Source organism: Alligator mississippiensis, chromosome 12 (assembly GCF_030867095.1).
Source record: "Alligator mississippiensis isolate rAllMis1 chromosome 12, rAllMis1, whole genome shotgun sequence".
Taxonomy (NCBI): Eukaryota; Metazoa; Chordata; order Crocodylia; family Alligatoridae; genus Alligator; species Alligator mississippiensis.
In genome coordinates, this window is record NC_081835.1 from 5,324,947 (window position 1) to 5,350,113 (window position 25,167).

Below are 25,167 nucleotides of genomic sequence, written 5' to 3' on the forward strand. Positions count from 1 at the left end.
GGGTGCATCTACATGTCAACCTTGGCAACACTGTTACTGCGCCCTGCTTTAGTACTTCCTTTTGGAAGTAGTAAGTGCCCGTACTGCACCGTACGCAGTTAAATTTAGCCGCCACTGCCATAGCAGCGCGCTATAATGAGGGAGCGTGCCGCTAGGGCAAAGCAGCTGCCGGTCACATGTAGATGCACATGACTGCTACGGTGCTGTAGGACGGTGTGTAGATGCACCCACTGTGCATTGTGTTACATCCCAGCATTTTTCAATGCAAAAAGATTTATTCTTTTTGCATTCAAAAATGCAAAAGAGAGAAACGTGCCCAGAAGAGAAACATGTAAATATGCACGACTGAAATAGATTTTCAAAATCTATCACTTGGCATTCTAGTTACTATAAACAGGTTTATTGACAAGCATACAATCCTCACGATGGGAAAAGGGCTTAATCAGCTAGTACAGCAATAGCCTTCCTGTTCAGGTTTCTGTATAAAACACACGCATAAAATCTAAGAACACGCAACTAAGGGATGTATTTATATATCTTGTCATTATGTGAAAAAAATGTGAGAAGCACAAAGAGCTCTTATGGATAAAGAGGCAGTTGCCAGAAGACCGGCTCCACCCCGTGTGTATTACTGATGGACAGTCTATCAATTCTCATTAGGAACCGCATGACAGAAAAACAAAGTGAGATGCTATTGAATACCAAACCAGTACCCAGCAAGATGATTTGGTGATGCTGGGAAGTGAAGCGATTTTTTAACTTAGCTCTTTTGGCCAGAACGGCTCCTGTGTAGGTTTGATCTCAAGTCCATTTGACAGAGGGATGCTTTTCACTTGGATACTCTAGGCCAAATTCTACCTGCCAGCGCATCACAATTTTAATAGGGAACATAGTGAAATCGCAGCACTGGGATTCAAGGCATCAGGATTTCTTTACTGGCCTTGGTCACAGGCTCCTGCTGTGGTGCTGACAATTCATTTTAATTCTGTCTCTCCTTTTCCCTTGATGGACAAACCCACTTTGTAAATGAGTACATTTCTATTTAAAAACAATTGTATTTGTTTCCATGTTAGTTGTTTTTTCCCCCTGTCCTTTATTACAACACTTTTGCTTGCAAAGTCTCTTTTTTAGCAAGTTCAGCTGTTTCTTTCCTTTATTCCCACAAGTCTTTATCCTGTGTATGGCACCACAATGATTTCCAGAACAGCCAGTCATGATGTTATATGCTTGATTCTTCATTCTTAAAACCGATACAAACCATGTTAATTAAAGACGTCATGTTATTTAATAAAAACAAAGCACTGGAAAATATTGCTGTTATAAAGCTTTCTTCACACATGGCATGAAATATTACTTTTATAGGCCTTGATCATATTTCACATCACTACAATCAACATCAACTGTAAGACTGTATACCAACTAAAGAGGAGGACATTTCTTTTCCAGACGGGTATCTGGTGAAGTAGATTTCTCCCATTATTGGTCAACTTACTTAGTCTCTTCGCAGCCTCCAGGGCATCATTTGCAGTATCAGCCACAAAGAATCTCTGAACTGTAACCCCGTGGTCTGCCATCAGTTTTTTACTCTGGTATTCCTGCAGGTTCAGCCATCGTCGAGGGGTTAATTGAACAGCCTACACAAATGAAAGGGGAAAATAACATAACACTCATTATGAACAGTTCATGAAACAGTCAACTGAGCCATTAAGCCTCACAGTCACCTCGGCTAGCAATAAACAAAACTGTTTAGATGAAAAGGTAAGATATGCGTCATTTTATAAAAATGCCCTTTCTGAACATTTAAGAGACAAACACCTTCTGAAACCTAGAGAAGAGACTGAAGCTCACAGGGTGAAGCTGGCTTGAAATTACGTATTTCATTTCAATCAACACAGATGTGCAAATTCACTGAACTGACTTCTAAAATATAGTTATGTTTTTAGGTATTGCTGTGCTAGGTAAAATACCACTGACAGGCTGTTACATTGAATAAAAATGCATCATTTAAATTCAAAACCCCTGATGTACACTGAATTTTATATAATTCTCCTGCAGAGATACTAAACTACATGTAGTTTTCTATGCGGATGTACAGCCAATAACTGAAATAAAATTAGGGTTAAACTTTCCAAAGGCATACAAAATACCAATTTATGCTCAAAGGCTTGGCTATATTGGTTACATTTTTATTTATGTTTTGTTAAAGGATCTATCAAATCCCCACATAATAGCCACACTCATGTAACAGCCACGCTCGTAAATGTTTCCTTGAAAAATTGGAAAAGAACTTACTCCTTTAACACCCAAATTGTAAAGAAACCAAATCAAAAGAGATGTGTCTAAAAAGATGGGGTGCATTAGTTCCACTCTCCTTTTCGTCTTGTCTGTAAGAAGATGCCGGGTGGGGAAGTACAGAGATGCTCAAACATTTCTGTCTAGTCCTGATCCTGCCTCAGCCTTGCTCTAGGGCAGTGGGGGCCAGGGTTTTTGGCAGGCACGTCGCAAATTAGCTCCGCACTCTCCCTGAGCATCACTGATCCCCCTCCTCTGTACAGTCTGCTTTGGGCTGCTGTGCCGCTTGTCCTCTCCCTGGTCTACTGTGCGCCCCAGGCAGAGGCCACCTGTGCCGCAGGTCAGCCGCCCCTGCTCTAGGGTGTTACTAATCGCTGCACTCCAGTTTTTGGTAGCAAAATTTTAGTGGGGGGAAATGTGGCTTTTATACAACTAAATGCAGTCAATATGCATGTGTAGTATATATACACACACACACAATCTCTAACACCTTTGAAACAAACTATAAAAGACGAGAAAAAGCAGCCCTAAGCTTTGATTGTCGGAAGGCCGTAAGCAGAACAGTGCATGTTGCAAAGGCCACTTTAGGGATAAGAGGAGGCCTAGAGCCTACTTTCTATACTGCTTTTGTACAAGTCCCACTCCCTCACCCTCTTTTTTAACTGCCCCAGTGCTAGCTTTTGACTTTCAGTGACTAAAATGAAAGACCTTGACTGGCTCCTGCTGAACACCCCTTTCTAACTTTCTCACCTACTGCAAGCAGCTGATGAACAAAATGAGAAAAGTTGGTGCAATATTTTCCTGTCAAATCAGGTGGCCACCTGTCTGGCTCCACTTGATACCATCCAAATATAGCTGAATTCGGTTTTTTTCTTCCTTTTTTTTCAACATTAAGTGAATTTAGTGGTGGTAAAAAGTGCCAGGATGGCTCTTGAGATCAAGGTCCTATTAAACCACACAACGTATACAGCACGTACAGCCACAATGCAAATATGTGCTCTTTTCTTAATGCATCTCAACCCTGGCTTTGAGGCAGTATTACCAGGAAAGTTCAGTCTCTGCTTTCATAACCGAGAAAGTCCACGTGTGTGCAAACTAGTGCCAACTATAAAAATCTCCTCCTCTCCCCCCTCCTCCCCATGATCTGGGGACTTCTTCACTACGCGTTTGACCTTTTGTTTTTTGCTTTTGTTTAGACTGTGTTTAACCATGGGATTTCTGGCATCTCCAAGGAAGAGACTGGAGATTTCTGTCTGTATGAACATGCGGTCCCTCGTGTGCCGTAACTTCTAGCAGGGGGGAAAAAAATGACAGCAATTTAGCCTTGCAGTCTGCATCAGTAAAACAACATCAGTAGACAGCATGACCATTGAAGCTGCGTGATGCTTTGGATGCTATTTCCCAATCCTGTAAACAATACCAATGTCTCATCTAGGAACCACGGGATAAATGCTTGTAGTGCCAAATTTTCTTGCTTTTGTCTCTGTAAATTGAAAGTGTAACCACTTTGAAAACTTCCCGAGATATACTATGCATGTCACACACAGACAGCATTATTGTTTTCCAACTTAAAGAGAAAGAGCTGCTTTCGTAAGCAACAAAAGGTAGTCTTTTGGCTAAAAGTCAGGAACAACAGTGATTGAGGCCAATCACCATTGCGTTAGCATTCAGGACAGGCTTACGCTGAAGGCAGCCTAACACCGGTTTAGCAAACTCCTCCGATTGCTTTCACTCCTGAATGCCACTTACTCAACGTAAACCTTCCCAAATATGACTCAATTTCTCCTCCTTCTTCTGGTTAACAAAATTTAAATTGCACAGTCTGCTACCAGACATCCCTGCACAAACTCTTCTGGACTAGGAGCCAAAAACACTGCAGGGGGAGAAAATCAGAAATGCTTAGACCAAGTACAGGGGATAGTCTCAGGGCCTCTCCTAGAGAGAGCAAGCCTGTACAGCAGAAAAAGGTACAAAATACCCCCAAAAGAAACGCAAAATCTAGAACTCTTGGTTCCAAAATGATACCTTTTGGAAGCTATAGACATGGAAGCTATAGATCAACTGAGAAATTGCAAAAAAATATAAATATAAAAAAAAATATATAAATGCCCCAAAGCTTTTATGAAAGCATTTCAGCCTTTGGCTGAAGGCTCCCAAATCCCTGTAGCACAATCACTGGGGAGGGAAACATTTTTTTTGAAAACCCCTGAAAGGGAATTGGATGACTGTTCCCATGTCACCAATATACGCAATAGCTTTATGTGCACTGAAGTCACGCTTCTGCTAAATTTTAAGTGTACAGACCAGGCTATTTGGGCAAATGTGATCTCTTTTATTAGACCAGCTGGATAGTTGGAAAAAAAGGTCTGCAAGCTTTCAGGCGCAGGTGCCCTTCTTCAGGCATAGGGAGAGTCTGCTGGGCTTCTCTCTCTAGGGTCCGCCTTAACCCAGTATGCAAAATGCAGGTCTGTGCAAATGCAAAGGTGTGGTATGTGTGTGCCTTTCCTTCATGTCTCCAATTAAATTCCAGCTTGCTTTGTCAGGTGCCCATCAGTCTTTGAAAATCCTGGCTATTGTGTTATTTCATTACACCAAGAAAGAATAACAACACATGGCTTCAAACGGATTTAGCAGGTTACAGATGATAAACATTATTTCAGCAGTAAGGAAAAAATCAGAACAGTAAGAAGTGCTCTGATTATACAATAACCACCTCAGAATGGGGGGGGAGGGAAAGCAACTTGATCAGACTAGTTGGCTGTCAGCCATCCCACTGCAGTTACAAGTTGTATCGAAGAAATACACCTTTCTGTCAAGGCCTGGAGCTAGAATACAACATCTGTAAAGACATTGCTCATTCCCTCTCTCTCGCTCAATAGGGAATTTACAAATTAGACTTCCAGGGTACAGAAAAATGCGCTCGCCTCTTTCAGCCGGGGCGGATTGATTGAGATCAAAGTGTTTTAAATAGCCAATTTTAATTGTGATTTAAAACACCAGGAAAGGAAACCTGATTTAAACAACTGATTTTAAAATTTGCTTTGCATTTGTACTTCTTAGTTGCCTAAGGAAAGCTGGACTCGGAGCGGTGACCATGAAGATAGGCTAATTTGCGACTAATTATAGTCTTTAAAATAAATTGTATAAATGTTTATGTTTTTGTTGTTGCTACCCAGGAGGATGCACCGTGTATGTATGTAAGCAATTATAGAAGGATCTATGTAATTATGATATAGTCAGTGTAAGCATATATTCATTTTCTTACCTTTGTTTTAAAACATAAATGTTTGGTTCAACATTTCTTCATTGCTTATTTACTACATGTTTTTAAAGCTTGGATGATAAAAGAAATTAAATCGAAATACTGAAATAAAGCATTTTGATTCCCTCCCCCCCTTGTACTTGTTATTTATTTAAATAAAAGTATATTAAGTATACTGAAAACATCAGGGGGGAACCAGTTTATAGAAACTTGCTCTGTATTACAACTGATTTATTAAAAAGAGGCATTATTTGTTCCAAGTACATTTTTTTCTTGTCCCCATATCCATCAAGATGTTAGAACTAACAGTCATGTGACCATAACTTTTATTCATAGTTTTGGAGAGGAAAACAAGCTTTCTCCAATTCTAATCAGTTCCTCAAATTTGAATGTGCTAGTTAGTGAACACAGCTAAATTAAAAACAAACAAACAAACAAACACACAAAAAACTGAAAAGAAAATATTTTCTTCGTACTACAGACAGGGCTACTGCTGTTAAAGATAGTTTCCACTTCACTAAAATCTGGTTTTTGGTGCTCAGCAAATCCTCCCTTTTCAATGTTTTTAATTCCTTCAAAATTCTAGCTTCCACACAAGTAATTATTTAATTATTACTTCTATTATCTATTATTATTATTATCATCTATTATTATTATTATTATATATGATTTAGTAGGTTTTTCAATTCAATATGAAATTTAAAAAATAGTTTTTTAAAAAGAAATTGTTAGTTTAAATGTTTTAAATATCTGTTTTATCCAACCTGGTTTTACTTTGTTCATTCATCATGTCTCATGGCATCGCAAGCATGAAACATGGTTCCAAATAAGTATCTTTAAGGTGGGGGGGGGGGTTGTAGACACCCCCCCCATGTCTATATCTCTATATATCTCTCTCTATATAGAGAGAGATAGAGATATAAAAGGACTTTCCAAGAAAACGTTTTGAAATGCCAAATTAATGCACAGGTACTCATTAAGAACTAAGCTACTGCAAAGAAAACCTTTGGCTTTTGTGCTGAGCACCTTGACAAATACTACTATCACGAAAGATTATTTACCATGAGTTTTCTGGTCTAGTATCAACACCAGCCTCGATAAAAGATCTTTAAAGAAACGAAGGACGATCCATCCTGGTGTTATGAACAAGAATGAGCTGAGGAACAGAGACAGGAAGACGGGAACGGTTTAGTGTCAAAGAACTGACAAAATGGTCATGACGACAACACAACTAAGCCCTGGGCAGTTAGGGGAAGACTAGGATGCTATAGAAGGGAGAGGCAAGATGCATTTATCAACTTTCCACGTGCAGACCATAAAGTTCAAGTACTGAACAACCATCCTCCTCTAACCAAGACAGGCTTTCAATCAAGATTTTTCACAATAGACAAACTCCTTGTGATGAATGAACTCCTGGGAAGATGAATGAATACAGCCAACTGCTATATACAACATTCATCAATTAACCGTACACTTTAGAAATCAGTGGGAATTGACTCTGTATTAAAAGCTGTGCAGAAGAAACGACCGCTAAAAAGCTACCTGGAAGCTCTTGAGAAAAAAAAAAACAGACTATTTCCTTGAGAAAGTTAGGCAAAATGATAGTAATTGCAAAAAAGAGAGGAGGAAAAAGAAACTGACTCTCAAAAGATATTCTCTCTTTCAAAACTACTTTGAAATTGAAGCAGCAGAACCAATTCTCTTGGGTTACAGACCAAAGAAAAAAAATACCAAGATGACCATATGCTACCAGAAGTAGTAAGCAGAAGATTTTCAGAATTAACTCCTATCTGTGGGAGTTTTGTTATAATAAATACATGATTGGAAGATAAATAGGAAAAAAAACCATGACTAAAATAAATAGACTCAGACCTTGGGATAGGTGGGATGACAAATAAAAGATTAAATTAAAGCCTTTGCTACATACTTCTACTCATTACTCAAAAGAAGCTGATAAAGAGGTCCTTTCAATGCACACAGAAGTGTTCTGAAAACTGCAGCAGGAAAGACATCAGGAGACCTAACACTATGATAACAATAATCCCAGAAATCAGTGATTCCCAAGCTCTTTGCTCCAATGGGGATGAGGCCTAAGCATTTTTTGTGGAGCAAGTGCCACAGCCTTGCAAGCCGCAGTTAAATAATCACTACAATTTAAAAAAAGACATCACTGACACAGTGACATTGCATGAACGTCGAGATTATCAACGTGGAAGGCTCTAAAACACAAAACGTTAAAAGAAACCTTGCTTTTCCCAAATCCATTCTTTTTCTCCAGTAGGACAGCCACAAACCCTCTCCCTTCCCTTGAGGCTTATTAGCAGAAGGCTTTAATGAGGCAATTTTAATACTACATGCCTGAAGGGGTCTCGGTTATCCTCCCATCCCCCTTGATGCCACAGCTCTACCGCGGTCGATCTAGTTGCCTTCAGCAGCAGTAAATTGCACAGAGCAACAGATGTATATTTGCCCATTCATGAAATATAGACTATAGGCAACCCCTGCTTAGCGCTCTTAATTGGCACCCAAAAAACCAAGCGTTAAGCAGAAATAGCATTAAGCAAAACCAAAAGTTATTATGAGCCAAGATGGTGACCGTAAGCATTATAACGAAACTCATTGAGCGCTAAGTGGAATTGGGTATGAATATAAAATGGGTGTTATAGTAAACTAGCACTAAGCAAAATAGCATTAAGCAGGCTGTATAAGGAAACCCGGCTGTGAGCACTGATCAATGGAAATAATTTGAAAGGCTCTTAAAAAAGAGGGGGAAGATTAAAACAAAAGGAAGGAAAGCAGAGGTTATTTTCAAGATTTCTTTCCCTTCCTTCATCTATAAGTTCCCTTCTCCCCCATACCTGTACCTCCTCTCCTAGCACTTCGGCCAGGAAATCACAAGGAGACTTCCTTGAAGCGAGCCATACATCTTTGAGTCTCTCGCAGTTTCACCGCTGGATGGACTACAGTATGTCTGAATAGCAAAAGAGACATTGGAGTTGTATGCAATTTACTTCTCAGCAATCTATTTCTTCATTGTGGGTTTATACAGCATTATGGAAGAATATAATTATTTCACAGGTACTTCATTTCAAACCAGGAAGGAAACACTAAAAATTCTCAGTTGGTGGCCATTTCAGAATAAAACCCTGAGATTTCCATGTGACACCCTACATTTTATGTTTTTAATAAAACAGGCAAGACCTAGAAAACTTGAGCCTCAGCACTTCTGTTGGTGCAAAGTATTTGTGTGGGGTGGCATTGCTTGAGAAGATGGTTTTTTGAGACTCTTGAGTTTTTTGCAAAAAAATCCAATTTCTTAAAGCACACCCCCTCCCAACATTCAAAATCCTCCTCCTGAAACAATTACCTTTTCCTTCAACAGTCCAAAGAAGCTTTTAATGCTTTAAGAAAAACCAAACCTTCTAATCTTCTTTACTTCTTCAGCATCTAACCACTTTCTTTGTATATATTAATCCAAGTTTTGTTAGCCAAGGAAAACAAACCACTTAAGTCAGCTTTTTTCTGTGACTAAATCCAGGCAACAGTTTTCTTACAGTGGAATAAAAGCAAACTTAAGCTACAAGAACTAATCCCTGCATAGGAAATTTTTATTGAGTGCAGGATAACTGCCATTCACATCCCCATTGGAGGCGTCCAACTAAAGAAATGCTACTACTAGGAGAAGATGATATAACAGCTCTTACTTGGAACTGAGGCACTTTGGGCATCTTAGAAAGAAAGTAGTATATTGAAGTTGTTTTCATTTTTAATCATACTATATAAACATATAAGAAAAAAGGCCTCAACAGAACTGCAAGAATGGTCATGAATGGCATTAATACACTCCCCATTTAAGTAATATCTGAAAATCAGTTTAAAATTTATCTGCATTGTAAAATATTTTCCAGGTTCAAAGTTGGAATAGGACACCACAGGGAAAGGTTTACATGCATTAATACTTTTTCCATGATGTATTTTTTATTTGTTTTACTGATCTGAGATGCAAATGTACAGGAGAAAAAAGAAACTAAAATAAACAGAAGTAAAAGCTTCAAAGAGAAATGTTGGAAAAGTATCAAAGACTAAGGTAAATTTTTTCAAAAGGCTTGGTGCACACAGGATGTTCACTCCGGGATTAGCATTCCTTAACATGAATCTAGACGCACACAGCAAAGGTTTTTTTGTTTGCCCGTGAGACCACAATAAAGGAGCATACATACTATGCTACCAAAAACACTATCACAGGTAAGTGAATTCCCCTGTCCTACAAAACTTTAGACACCAAGTTCTTCTAAGCATATACAAAAACTGTATTTTTGCTTATATACAAGCAAACTGTACAACTAAACTTTCAGATGGAAGTTGCATAGGCAAACTGAAAGAGAAGTCAGATGCCACTTACTCATCCTCCTTCCCCAAAATCTAATTGTCAGGGATTTGCTAGCTACTTTTAGACAGTAAAATAAATTGTTCGTGCTGTCACCATAATCTCTTATTTCCCACTGTTTTGCCTACAAAAAAGCCCAGGGCTCCGTAAGTGTGGCATGTTCTCTGAGAGAAGTCATAGTCAATATTTTCCCTATCCGATTTCCTGTTTCTTGAGCTGTCACGTGGCAATAAATTAAAGCACAATTTGTAGCACTTAAATAATATGAGCTACTTTTGAATCAGAACTCTAAGGAGATACTTAGAGAGAAATAGAGCTAGGAGCACATTTTACAGAAGATAACATTTTCATATACAAACCCCCTCCCCCCCCCAAGACATTTGGAATTAACACTTGAACAAAACCCTTCTAAGTTGTTATCAATATGAAATATTAATTATCATTGTCAGATTCAGAGTCTTGCCAATGACCCAAGAGAGTTCTTGGGTCCCAAGAGAGTTCTTCCAAGTGTCTGCTTAAGACACACACAATCAGAAAAAGAGAAACTGTCTTAATATACTGAACAAAAAGTTTTCAAATGGTAAGTTAAGTAACTTAAAAATTTCATTCAGCCACAAAATAGGTAATGCTAGCCATTATACTTATCCAGCTCTACTTCTAACAAACTGGATCAGCCTTAGGTTCTTCGACCGTCAGAAACTATCATATATCATGTGTACCCTTTCTTCTCACGCCTGGGCTGGATTTGAAATAATGATTTAAATCCAAGTACCTCATTATCCAGTCTGCTAAAATATCCAGTCATTTTGAACTATTATTTACTTAACTGCAGTATTTCTAGGCAACTTTCTTATGCCAATGAACAAACTCTGGTAGGAAACGATCAGTCTTATTTTATGAGCACAGATGTTCAGAAATGGCAGCTTTAGACCTGTGTGCATCAAACAAGTTTTGGTTGGTAAGCAACTGATTATCTGTGGCTGGTAAACCAGTTCCCAGGTCCCCACTTGCCCAAAACCAGTAAAATTTAGTTCTAGCTCAATGGGCAAGCTGCAGCTGACAGAGGATATCTTGCTGAAAACTAGAATTAATTTAGGAAAGCGGCAGCAAGATCTGCAAAGAGGCATGTAAAGACTTTCAGCATACCTTCATCCTACCTCATAGCATTTTAATCTTTAAACAGCATTTCTTTGAATATTAACAGGTTTGGTTCCCTCCTATTCCTTGGGCAAATATGAAAACTATTGTAGAAATTATGTTGGGGAAATCTTAATAGGACAGGTTTGGACAAACATCCCACAATTCAAATGTGGAACTCAACTCTGAGACCTTATAGCCTGCATTTGCTTATCCTGCCGCTAGCGTACCATCATCAGCCAACTAAAGCCTTCCCACTCAGGTTGCAACAATAATAGGCTTTAAAGTGGCTAAAGAGGGACAAACATCTAAGGAAAGGTTGATGTGAGAAGGAAGACAACTGAAACTGCCCTTTTACTGATTCACACCCAATTTCTCCAACCCAGATAGGCAGTCACCCATTTACACCTCTAGGTCAGCCTTCGCATGCCCATGAACTATTCCTCCCCACCTACTCAATATAACAGGTGTATGAGGGTTTCTATTTTAGTTTGGAGTAGTTCAGGTATGAGGTCTCAGCCATTAATTGTTGGGGGTTTTGACATCAGAAATGCCAACTGGATCATGCTGGAGTGCCAGAAGCTTCAGCCTCACTCATTTCAAATGGGCAAGGAAGAAATACCTGCTCTTCATGCTTATTGACAAGGATATTTTCAGCTAAGATGTATATAGCGAAATCGAATCAACTAATCAATTAATATCAATATAGTTCTTTGAAAACCAAGTGGTAGATAAATGTAAGCATTATGCAAGACTTGCCTTGTCTGGCTTAGTGATGAGTTTATGACAACTTCAGCAGAAAAAGCAAGCTAATCTAAAAGACTTATTTTCTCCTTGCAAGAGATTTCAAGTTAAATCCATAGTCTGTACCCTCACAATCAATAAAAGAAGAAAATGCATCTATGGGGATTATTTTATGAGTCCCTGTCTTTGACTCATATGATTTTGATTGTCATAACATGTTTAAATAAAGCCAGCTTCATGCACTCTATTGGATAAATGTAAAAAGAAACAAAAAAGACCATTTCCATGGGATTCCAACATCCCTTCTTCATTCTAGGTAGAAAACCAATATTCATACCATGAAGTAAAGATGGGCATGGTAAAAGCATCCGACTTTAAGGTCGGTCAAACAAAATTCAAATTAATCTCTCCCTCCTTCCCTCTCTTTCCCCCTGTGTACTGCTTCACTGAGCCAATATAGCTATAACGTGTGCTCATAGATCCTGTGCACCACAGTATGCAAGAGCTCTACCCATGCAAATGATCTGTCAAATATTTATGGTGCCAAGGTTTATAAATATGGAATATCTTGTAATGGGTTATATTGAAACAAGTCATCTAGGGAGGGGGGAAATAAGGGAGGGAAATAACTTTAGGAAGGGTCCCCCAACAGAAAAGAGGCAATTGCGTTTAGCATACCTTATCCAAAATAAAGGTATCTAACCAAAAAAATCTATGTGCTTATCCATCATATTCTGTACTGTTTCACAACTTATTTGATTTGTTTGTGCGCTATGACCTGTAATACAAAGCAATCTTTACAATTCCAAGTGTATATGAAAGGAAACAAATACACAAAGACAACTGTAATGAAAAAGTGTACTATTCGTCAATAAAAGTAGTAAAGCTTTCTATTACACCATGAGCTGTTCAATAAATGTCATTGACAATACTGCAGGAGATCTTCGTATCAGAAGGAGCATCAAAAAAGATAACTAAGGGAGGCAGCTTTCAGAGGAACCAACTTTGAAATAAGTAGGTTTTATTAAGCCATGTAAGTATGCTGAAGAAGCTATTTAAAACAATCTGATGCCCCCCAAGTTTTCATTAATGTCATCCCAACTCTTCTGTTAGCTTTGGTGTCAAGGAATGATACTACACCTGACCAAGCTCATTTCCGAAACAGTCTTTATATGCACTTATCTCTACTATCATTCATTCATTTTGCACATAATCTGTGCATGTATAAACCTCTCTTACCTTGTGCTTCTATTTAAATATACTTTCTTGTTTACTTCCTGGCTTGATATTAGCTAGTATATAAATATTTCAAATAGGAAATGATGCCTTTTTTCCCTCCACAGTAAGGGTAAATACTCACTGAGCTACCCACCAGGGAATGTGGGGGTGGGGGTACCTGTCATTTGAAATCTTAAAAATCAAGACCGGATGTGTTTCTGAAAGGCAACCCTTTGTTCATGGGAAGGAATCAAGGCAGAAATCACTGGGTGAATTGTGTAGGAAATCTCTTGTCTGCAGAAAAGGAATAGGAAAGGGCTACAGCCAGCTGCACAAAGCCCTGTAATTCATAAAGTAATGGGGGTTTAAGTAAATCACACTGAACACAATAATTTGGCAGGCTCCTTGTCCTGTCCAAATGCAGCATTTGTAACTCGAGTGCTTACTGCTGCGAGCCCCGTTGCCTTTCTAACGGTGACCGAGATTGGAAGGAGGCTGCATGGAGCAGTAAGCGGGCAAAAGGATTCCTGTGATTCGGATATGAACAAGACTCCTCCAAAGGGAAACCACTGGAAGGCCGCTAATCCTCTTTGTAAAGATGATGGTGGAAAGGAGGCTGAGAAGGGCCGGGAGCAGAGCAGTCATGCATACCCACCCCACACCAGCCAGCATCAATGTCTGCGCATGAGACGTAGCAGGCTGCATCTGACAAAGGACCAACGCTACAAACCGTGCTCCTTCTAGGTGCCTGGGGGAATTATGAATGTGTTGCCCTTCTCAGTCACAGTGCATTTTTGGAAAGGAATCATGCATTTTACTGCACAAGAACCCATGACGCGTACTTCGCAGTGTAAAATGGAACCTAAAGGCTTAAAATATTCATTGGGGTTTGCTATATGTCTAAGCTATCTTTGGTCCTTTCCAAAAGACCATTTCAGAAATGCACCCATACTCAGCACCACCTTTCAATCTAGCCCTCTGCTTCAATAAGCAATGGACAGTGTCACCTGAACCTGTAGGAAGGACCCGTGAATCTCCTTCTAACAGGAACAGGCATTGCCATCCTATGGACCAAGCAAGCATGAGTGGCTGATTACTGATTTCTTATTGAAGTTGATAGCAGATCCATAACTTTGTGAACAATCCCTATTTAACATCAGCTTTCCACTCAATTTCCTATAGGTCCAGCAGGAGAAAACTTTCAAATTAAAGTACCTACATTATAAGACTGTGAGCATGTTTACATGCATAGTTACACGCACCTAAACTTAATGCACCTTTATTTAAGGCGCATTAAGGGGATTTAGGTGTGTGTCTACATGTAAACCTGCTAAGGTGCATTAAATTTAGGCTCGCATAGCTAAGTTCATTAGCCCACATGTAGCCATGCTAACGCGCATTGACACATACTGCATTAATGTGCATTGTCTACACGTGGGCTAATGTGGTTTACCTAATTGCACCTAAATTTGGTACTTGATTTAAGCTGGTATCAAATTTAGGCGGGATCAGCCTAAAATCGCCATTTTTAAGGTGCATTAAGGGAGCACATGTATGAACACGTGCTGTTAATGCCTCTTAAAAATGGTGATTTTAGGTTAATCCTGCATAAAAGGACCATGTGTAGACAAGCCCTGTTTTTCCGAATAGGTTTTTGAATAGGACTTATTTTAAATGGATTAAAAGACAGCAGATACAAACAGCATATTCCAATTAGTAATTATAAATCTTTTAATTTCCTTTACCTTTTTAACTATACCACTCAATTTCTTGTACAGTAAAATGAAATCTCTCAAAAGAAAAAAAATGAGGACAAAAATCAACTCCAACACACTTGCAAGGGTACAGAAGGACATTTTGATCAATAAACAGTAAGGGCAATTTACCGTTTTATACTCCTAAACTGTATAGTTACTCTTCAGGATAAGTGAGACCTGTCACTACAATTGTTACAGTTGATATAAGCATCTCAACTTCAAAATACACAAAGAAGTAGGGTACTGAAATATGTCATTAAACAGACTCCTGCTTTCCAGAAGCTAGGCAGGCTGTTCACTTGGATAATTAGTAGTATTAGTAGCAGATCCACACCTCTTAGAAACAAGATGTTAATGTCAAATAACTAAACTAATCGCACCACGCAGGAAAAAATAGAAAAGACGTGGGTTTGATTATGATTGTGTTTGTGGTTCTTCTCAAACTATTTTATAACTAGGTTTCCAATTTTAAATAAACTGGTTTAGAAAAAAAACTATATTCAAGTACACATCTGGGAGTAGGGCCCAAGATAGCAAGCAGGGACACGAAGGGATGTCAAGATTTAGTTCTTGAAGTCGGGGTGTAGGTTGTAGCTGTGTTGGTCTAAGGTCCTAGGCAGACAAGGTTCTTTGGGTGAATCTAGTATCTTTTATTAGGCCAACTTAAGTAGTTGGGGAAAAAAATTCTTAGCTAGCTTTCGAGTTTAAAAACCCTTTGTCTGGCTGAAGAAGCATCTGCAGTTGGTGCGTCTCCTGGTCCTGGATGGAATGAATAGTAAAGAAGCCAGGGGCTGTCAGTTCTTTAAGTCTACATTTAAACACATACTTCCAGATTTTGGTACATGCTGAGCACCCAACAGCTTCCACCAAAGCCAACAGCTTCAGGGGTTTCGGTGCATTTGAAAAGCCACCCATTTGTTTGGACATATGAATCTTGAACTAGGAGACTAACTCTAGGTTTCTGGTTTTGAAAATCTTTTCCTGCTCTTGTATGTGCATAACAGAAACACACAAAGCCACTCAAAGCTCAGCACACAGATGTCGGAGGACCAGCAAACGCTAAAAAAAGAGAGACGTTATATGGTTCCCACTATTGTAGTGTTTGGAAACACCCATTCCTTAACGCTAGTCTCATGTTACAGATGAGAAACCAAGGTACAGGGAAGCTAAGTTACTTGTCTCAGGATACTGGAAGTTTATGATGGACAAGGGACTTGACCCAGATTGCCTAACGACTGAAACATCCTTCCTGTCTGAAAGGACAGCCCAAACTCACTGTGGAGTCCACCTCTATGGACAGCAACGTTGTAGATTAATAGCATTAGTCCAAAGAAAGTTTTCACATTAACAGGTGTGTGTTGCTTTTTCAGTCATATCATGAATTCAAACTAGAGCTTAGTCTGATCTTTCCACAAGTCATTCACAGCATTTGAGACTCAATGGAAAACCCAATTTCTTCTTGTCATGTACAAAGCAAGCTGTTTTCAGGTTGTTTAATAGAACCGTGGCAGAGTGGAGACAGAGAGGCAAAAAATCACGGTGCATCCTGGCAGGAGACATCAAGATGATTACAAACATAGCAGAAATAAGAGAAAGCGCTTACCTGAAATAGTGGCATTTCAGTTCCAGAAAATGGAATTAGTTTAGCCATAAGCAGACATGGAAGAAGGGAAAGAGGAAAGCTATTTGGCTATATATTTCTTTCTTGGAAGCCACTGCCCTTCTAGGATGCTTAGGAAAAAAAGACTGAGAGGCAATCACTCAAGCATAATCTAATGGGGTGAACCCTCAAGTCACTGTTAAAATTTAAAATATCTAATAAGACTTTAGTTGTTTCATGAGAAGCAATCAGACACCAATTTCCAGTAGACTTTAAAAAAAATAACAACCTAAAACCCACCTTTTATAGGAAGTTACTGCATCATTATCTCATCTGCTAGACCTCCTATAGACAGGGATGGGAACATACCAACTGTATAGATCAGAAACATTATAAAGCATTATAATGCACATAAACAGTTAAATTTACAAGCTAAAAGCATTTTAAAAGGACACTAAGAACCCAAGTACCTGGAGCCTCAAGTCAGTCATCCTTGAGGGATCCCACGATTTTGCAAAAAGCATGTATCTACATGAAAACCCAAATATACAATGGAAAGAATGTAACGGTGTCATGTGAGAAATGGTGTCAGTGAGCAAAATGTCAAGTGCTTAGGAACGCAGACGTTAGAACTTATCACTTGAACACAGAACATTTAGTGCTCGAGTGTCCACAGAGGCATGAGCACCCACGTGTGCACACAAAAAACCGATAAGCCCACAAATGGAGACCAGATTTTGGACAGTTTTGATCCTGCACCACTGACGTCAGCAGGACAGGCCCTGAAAGAACAGGATTCCACTCTGCTCCCTTCTCCATCTACTTTGTGTACAAAACCCATTTTAATAGAAGTTACTATTAAAGTCTAGCTTTCCTAGACAAATGATAATATAAATTAAGTGGTCTAGTAAAACATTGCCTATCTATAGATTTGCTGTGATGTCACATGATCCTGAAAACAAAAGCGGGTATTAAATTTTCAATTCTTAATTCCTCTTTGGCTGCTCATGGTGTGTCTTTTAATTTCATCAGAACCTGATTGACTAGAAGCAGTTCCACGGGTGAGAAGGATGTGGTAATTGAAAAGCTGTTTCGATGTTTCACTGGGGTTGGGGAGTTAGCCCAGGTGGGCTGCCTCTCACCTCCCACACGATCTAGCACAGGGGATGGGGTCCTAGTGCAGGGAATGGGGAGTCAACCCAGCTGAGCTGACTCCCCATGCCCTGCCGGATTTCGCGCTGGGGATGGCAAGTCAGCCCAGCTGGGACCGACTTCCCATCCCCAGCCCATGGTCAAAACGTTTTGATTAGCCTCATTTTGTTTTGAGGCTATTTCAATGGCCTCTGTTTCATTCCAATTTTGCTGCTGCGACCTCGAAATTGGTCGAAACAGTGTCGAAACAAAATGGCCGGTGAAATTTCACACAGCCCTGCTCACTTACTCTACCTGTCCTCATGACAGAGCTCAAGCAAGGAGAAATAAAGAACTAATCACCAAGTTCTTTTTTTTATCTTGGTGCTCACAAATAACCGTATCACAGTGCGGTACAAAGGCAAACAATAAACTTTGCTAAACAAAGTCTAACACAATAAGAGAGTTTTCTGAAGCAAGTCCAATATAACAATAGAGCTGTCTAATCTGGATGCCTAGCAAGGGAAAACAGGGAAAAGCTGTTGGAGAGACTTTCTAGGGGGACCCAATGCCTTTTACTGTAGGTCTCTTGTGCAAAGCTGGCCAAAGGCCAAAGCAGCCAGAGATACTGCAGTGTGCCTCCAGCAGCTGTTTTGTGAATGACCACAAATCAGATACTTATTCCTGTGACTACTGGACATGTTTTTCCTTTCAAATTACCCTGTCACAATTAAAACTGGGAATGGGAGTCAAAAAGACACAGAGGACTGAATACACAGGGAGGCTCGTTTGTCTCGGTCATATGGAAGGTCCTTGGAAGTAAGAATCAGAAACAACTTGGGCAGCAGGACGAGGCAGCTTTCCTGCAACTCCTTATGCTGCACCTGTTCTGTGGATAATCAAGGCTGTCAGTCCAGAACATTTCACAAATACGAAGCCATCTTTGATCAAAATGCAAACGGGATGTCAACACCTACCCTGATGCCTGGGAGCCCACCTACCAGCAAAAGAGTGAATATTAAAAAGAACTGATAGAACAACACATTCTCTTAACTAATTTATGGAAATCACTGAATTACTGTATCTACTTATTCAAGCATGCATGGCTTTAATTTCCTTTTCATTCTTGATCATGCTTTCCACATTATGTTCAGAAGTGCAGAAACCTAATATAAGAAACCAACATAATGTCCTTCAGCATCAAGCCAAGTCGCTGCTTTTTCTGCAGCTGGATGTTAAAGCATTCCCAAGCATTTATTTGTCTGCTTCGATCTACTCTATCTTCATTTGTTCAGTCTTAAGTATTAACTCACCCAAGCATTTTGACTTAAATCTATCCACTTATTAGTGCGCACAGATTTAAAACATGGCTCAAATTAAGCTTAATTGTAGAAGTTATAGGACCTTAAAAATGTTCTGCATCAAATTCATTGCATTCTTTTTGCTTTTTTTTTTTACTCTTCAAAAGTTTTCCTTCCACTCTTGTAGACGCATTTATTACTTCCCTGTCCAAAAAAGTATTTTTTATATTGTCCCTGATGGCTGGAAGGGATCATCCAGATATTTCAATTGTTTTCAACAGTCAAAAATGTATAGCAAAGACAGAGGTGCTAAAACAATCGCTATCTGTACTAGCATGCTACAAAAATCTGGAATTAAGCCTGGTTTGCAACCATTCTAGGGCTTCTGCTCTATGGTCATTTTTCAAAATATTGACTTTTAAAAGCTCTTGGACCCCCCTTCACTCTAGCAGGTTTGACACATTTTCATTTCGCACCTATTAGCTCAAAGACTAGGTCTATTAGCTTATGTGCAAGCAACCTGTAACGTCTTATCTCTCTGCCCATATTCCTGGTTGTAGATGTATACCAAAATATACATCCCAACACCCATTCACTAACCCTCACAGGACTCACTCATGTCACACCCCTTATTAATCTTCTTGAGCAAAGGGCTTGGAAGTGCTAAGCGGCTAAGTAGCCACACCACTAAGCCTACCACCCAAAGGCAGATATGAGCCCAACTGCCCTGGGGTAAGCTCAGAGCCACCAGTAGGACAGAAGAAGACTCCATCTTTTATGAACTGCTAGGCATCTGAAGAACGCAAAAGTCCCTCCCAACTCTCCTATGCTATCACCATACATCCTACATGGTTGACTGACAAGAGAAGTAGCGCTGGTCCCGCTCTCAGTTAGCAGGCGTTTGTGTCCTGCAGGATGAGCAGCTGCACTGGCTAGCTTCAGTGAGGGTATCTCCTTTGGTACCGTACACATTGTAATACTGCTCAAGCAGCAGCAGAATCATGGCCAAGACATGGAGGCTCTAGAATACCACACTCAACTGTTTGCACTCCATTCACATTTTTGAAGCCTGCCTTCACAAAGAGAGGTAGTGAGGCAAGTTAATCTGAATACAATCAGAAGACAGGGTGGATATGCACCTTTATAGACTAAGACAGAGAAACTGCACAAGCTTATATGGCTTATTTAGTTAATCTTTAAAGATGTATATGTACAATGCCTTGTGGCTTCACAAAACCATACAGGAAAATATTTTTAAGGGTCATTGAAAGAGGACAGCCTTCCTTCAGGGAAGTTTCCTATTAGATGCTGAGAGCATTGCTTAAACCTTGCACCACAGCACCACACCCAGGGGTACCCTAAGTTTTCCAGAATGTTTCAGTAACAATTATATCAATTAAAATCTGAATAATTCATGCTGCTGCAGACTAAAGAGGAGGGGAGAGGGGAGATACGAGGATGCCTTAATTAAATTTTGCTGGAATTTAAAGAAAGGCAGCTCGCTCCTTGCTTCTACAAAAATAAAAAGCCTCAGCTCCCCCTCTAAGTGATTTTCCTACAATAGGCTTTTTAACTTCACTTTCCAGACCATTCTTCATTGTCCCTTTCTGTCCCACTATATTCCCTTGAACTGATTTTGCTTCGTGTTCTCACTTGTTCTTTTATAATCGGTCTGATTGCAAGCTGATTGATCCCGAGACTAACCTTTGCCCTCTTGGAAATAACACAATGTGGTGTTATGTTCCCAGATTATAGAACTCATTTGAGGTATATCTCTTGGGGAAAGCACACACAATTCTCTTTTGTGATGCCCCCTAAATCATGTTTTAAAACTCAAGCCTTTTGATTTTTTCTTTTCTTTTTTTTTTTTGTCATGGTGAGGAAGGATGGGCAAGAATGTGCTACTGATGTGTCATTCACTCACTGCAGACTTTAAATGTCATGTGATACCCATACAGTAAATCTACTTACACACACATATACACACTTTTGCATAGTTATTCTCCTGGAAAAAAAAATAGTCTTTCACCATTAAAGTCAATAATAAAACTGCCAGTAGTATCTATGGGTCAGGCATGGAGTAGTTACCACACTGTCCATCTGGTTACCAAGTCAGTGTCCAGTGTCTCATCCAGCCTTTCCACATCAAATTCTGGCCATTCCCATAGAGATTTCCACCAGTGGGGTGTCTGGGAATGATGAGTCTTCAGACAGGATACAGCTAGCAAAAGACAGCTTTATCTTCAGATACTGTGCTAGACAGCCCAGAAATCAGGTTCTAGTCCCATCACATTAAGTGGGCAAGTAGAATTTGAAGGTAATCTTGATAAATGCTAGGCAGTCAGATTAAAATCAGAAAACTTCTCCAAAACAATTATTTGTATTGAACTCCTTAAACAAATGCTTATGTGTTCATGATAAATTGGTATAATGGAAATGTATTGAGCATCCACACACTTCTAAGACCAAGAGACATGCAGTACCTTTGTGTGTCAGGAACCAATTTTCAGAGTTTTTTAATCAAGCTGTGCTTGGATAAAGGGTAAACTATAACACAACTGCAGATTCACTTCTGCTGTTGTCAGTGGGCTGGCTTTCAATAGGCGCCTGCCATTTTGCATTCGTAATTAATTTTAATCAAAATGGGTCCATTTTGCTTATTTGCAACTTCAAAGCTTTAAAAAAGGCATACTTTCCTGACCTAAAAATAAGGCCTTTGAAGTATCTGATGAAAATAGAGCCACACAGCAATATAAAACTGGATAATCAGTTGCAGAAAATACTTTGCAAAAGTAGTAAGATTTTTGGCGCTATGTATTACTAACCCAAAAAGGGAAAGGAATATCTTCTCTACATGAATTAAAAATGTCCCTGTTATTTCAAATTTCTTCAGGGGCAATTTAATATTTTTGCTTAACTTCCATATTTTTGCTACAACTGTTAAAATTATATTTTCCAAAAAATATAACGCTGTAGAAATGCTTTTCATATTTAAATATTACCAGGAAAAAATGAAAAACTATCATCACAAACAAAATAAAAATGTTATGCTACTCACAGCATGTCTTCCTATGGATTTGCTGTGTACTTCACCCAAATTTCAAGTTTCTGAAATATTAAGCCAAACCATGACCAATGGGTAGATCAAACTTGCCTCTGAATTCTTAACTATATACATCACAGAAGTTTGTCATTTTTGCTATACACTGGTATTTTTTTTTTTTTTTAAGTGTTGAGAGTTTCTTATACTTTATAGAGAGCATTCAATTTAGAAAAAGTTCAGCATATATGTTCCTGGATTCTCTATTTTTTTTAAATAGGAAATTAGCATGAAACAGAATTGCTGTTCAGAATTGTTTGTTCCTGCGCTTTATTACTTGAAGTCCCATCATAATAAACGCTTTAGTACCTAATTATATCATCACAGGGGATTATGACTTGAGCAGTAAGAGCAGTACAACGTTCCTCAGCAATAAAGATATAAATGTCCACAGTACTAAAGACATAAGAGATACAGAAAGAAAGGACATATAAACAGAACTTGGATACATACTAGATATGCAAGACTTGTTTTACTAAGCTAAGGTGGGCCTTAGTAAGTATTTCTCATAGTGCATTACATGTCATCATTTTTGCATACTATTTTTAGTTTTAGTAACATGTTCTCCCACTATTTTTAAATAAACCTTGATTTTAATGAGATGGTTTGAATCTTGAATTAAGACAAGGTACACTCTCAGCAATATGCCCATAAACAAGACAACTAGGTAATTCCTTACGAGTCAAAACTGGGAGAAATTAGTTATCATCCTGGAGTATTCTATAAAGGCACACTCCAAAACATGAACTGAAATAATATTCTGTGGGGCAAGAATAAAAGACTAAAGTTTATGAGTTTCTTCCTTTCTTTTGCACGTCACTTTTTTACTACTATTTCCTGTTATTCACGCTGGGCATTCACACTGCTGCCTGCCGTCATCAGATCCCAAAGTAAGAGTCTAGAATACCATAGGCAGTATTATCAGTGATCATCAAAAACTCTGGCCTTGAAGTAGATTTCTACCTTTCCAACATCACTGATCAAACATTTCAGGTAAATGAAAGTGTACTTTAAGGCATGTTTAAAACAAAGCAATCTTTGATTTTTTGCTTCCTTGAAATGCAGGCACATTCGCTGCCTCTGCTCAGGCATTTGGAATGATTGAGACTTTCAGACATGTGGAAGTTCACTGTACAATAAAAGCTAATCAGCGAGCTGAGGGAGTAGGGGGGAGCAATCCTTCATCAGAAGCGTGTTCTTCTAGTAGCTTTTTAAAACACTGCCTACCTACCAGCTGATAACATTAATCAGGTGCTAAGTGGCAGAGGTCACCATCAAAGCCAATGCCAACTCAAACTGCCTACTCGTAAGAGAGAGTACAGTAACGAACACAGCAACGATGACATTCAACTGTTGGCAGGCAAGACAATCTGTAGGAGATCAAAAGTCTTCAAAGTACTTTCATACTACAGAATGGGGAAAAAAAGGGGCAGGAAACATGTCTTGGTTATGCAGTTTGAGTTTCAGGATGAGTGGGCATCAAAACCCTCTCAATTCTCATCCTGACTCTAGCCCCAGTTTCCTTTGTGGCACTGGGCACAACACTTAATCTCAGTCTCAGACCAACCACTGCTGTTGGAGCACTCTCTACAAGACATGCCTGTGGCTATAAAGAAAGACCGGTGCTCAAGCAACATTGCTGCTGTTAGGTTTTGTGGGACCAGGTGGATTTGCTGCATTTTATAGCTTGAAAAGCTTTGGTCTCCAATAACCTGCAGCTTTAGGACCAAACCATAAATCTTCCGTTCAAATTTTGTTTCCATTTTAACATATGGATAAATGTGAAAGGTGAAAATCCAAATGCAGAGGGAGGCGGGGTGGATTTTAATGTCTTTGCAAGCAAAGGTCGGGGGGGGGGGGAGGGGAAACAGACATTAAATAGAATCAATTTATAACAAAAGGTGAAGTTCCTCAGAAAGTTCTCTCTAATGCTATCCTGGGAAGAGGGAAGTATTTGGGATGTGTTAAGGAGGCCAGCCTATGTGCCACAATGCCTGAGACTTTGGACAGCTGAAGGTACAGGCAAATTGGTCTGACCAAAAGAATCTCTCTATCAGATGCTGCTAAGAGAGGGAAACTTTCTGGTACTTGACAGCACAGAAAAGATGCAACGAGCAGCCTAAAACAGATAGGGATGGTGGACCCTTGTTTGCATCCTAAGTGACATCTGCCTGGGAGAGTAGGTTTCATGATTCAGCTAGCAAATACCTTGTGACACAGAGCTCTGCGTGCAGCACTGTAACAGGAGCGTGAACGGTCTCGGGGTAAGTCGGAAACTGCATCAAGGTGCTGCCTCGCCCCAGTGCAGAACACGAGCAGTTCTGAGTAGCACCCGCCAGGATGAATGGAGATTGTGCTCCCAAGCTCCTGTGGGCATTATAAAGTGGGGAGGTGGAAAGGGGAATTCACAATCCATTTCATTTTAACAGGTGAAGCCAACTGTTTCCCCACTCAGTGTGCTAGTCTTACTTTGAAAGTGGGGACATGGTCACACCTCTTTCCCAGGCCTTTACTGGAGCTTTTCGGATGCAAAAAGCAAGCAGCTCTGGGAGGGACAGGGAGGAGTGGGTCATGACATAGCTAGGGAAGGGTGGAGAGCCTTATCTTTAGTGTTTAAAATAAGAGTTAAATGATATAATTTCCCCTTCCCCCTCGCTTCATTCTAGATTATTTTAATATGAGCTATTTGTAATTACTCTGGCAAATAAATTGTGGCAAAAAAATCACATAAATGATTTCAACTAAAGAAACTCTACAGCATAACTACCCGAGAGTGTCTTCAACGAAAAAAGTGTTACTTACACATTTCTGAAGCTACCTTCACACTGAGTGAAGAGAATATATACTATCAGCAGTTACTAAGTGGGTTACTAAATTGCCCCTACCTCTAAAGCGCTGCTAATATTCATCCAAACCCTACACTTTTACCCAAGAATTTAAGAGAAGGAGGTAGGTACCATAGGGAAAGTAGCTACAGTAGAAATGCTTCTCTCTTGCTCTGACACAAACTGAGACTATTGCTCATTTCCTGTAATCCCCTGAGTCTATCTATTCTGGTAATATCTTCTCATTTTTCATCTTTCCCTGTTATTGTTCCCATGAGTTTGCTTATTGTTCCTAAAGCTTTCTAAATGCACAACATATGAATGGGTGTTTTTAAGTTGCTGTTATTGATACTCTCAAAGTATCCATCTATTTTCAGACAAATAAAACTCTTTCATTTACAGTTTAATCATAA

At 39.4% G+C, this 25,167-nt stretch overlaps 1 protein-coding gene across 2 annotated transcripts in view; it reads right to left on the reverse strand.

Annotated features, from left to right (window-relative positions):
* SUCLG2 (succinate-CoA ligase GDP-forming subunit beta) overlaps positions 1-25,167 on the reverse strand; it is a 162,286-nt gene that overhangs the window by 130,114 nt on the left and 7,005 nt on the right. Inside the window, exons 1-2 of one of the 2 annotated variants that reach the window (XM_019499744.2) lie at positions 6,616-6,634; positions 1,493-1,634 (exon numbers count right to left, since the gene is read on the reverse strand). In XM_019499744.2, the coding sequence (XP_019355289.1) occupies positions 1,493-1,634; positions 6,616-6,618 (145 nt within the window). In that variant the 5' untranslated portion in view covers positions 6,619-6,634. Of the gene's footprint in view, positions 1-1,492; positions 1,635-6,615; positions 6,635-25,167 lie in introns of those variants that run through there. The other variant, XM_006265758.3, reaches the window with a different exon arrangement.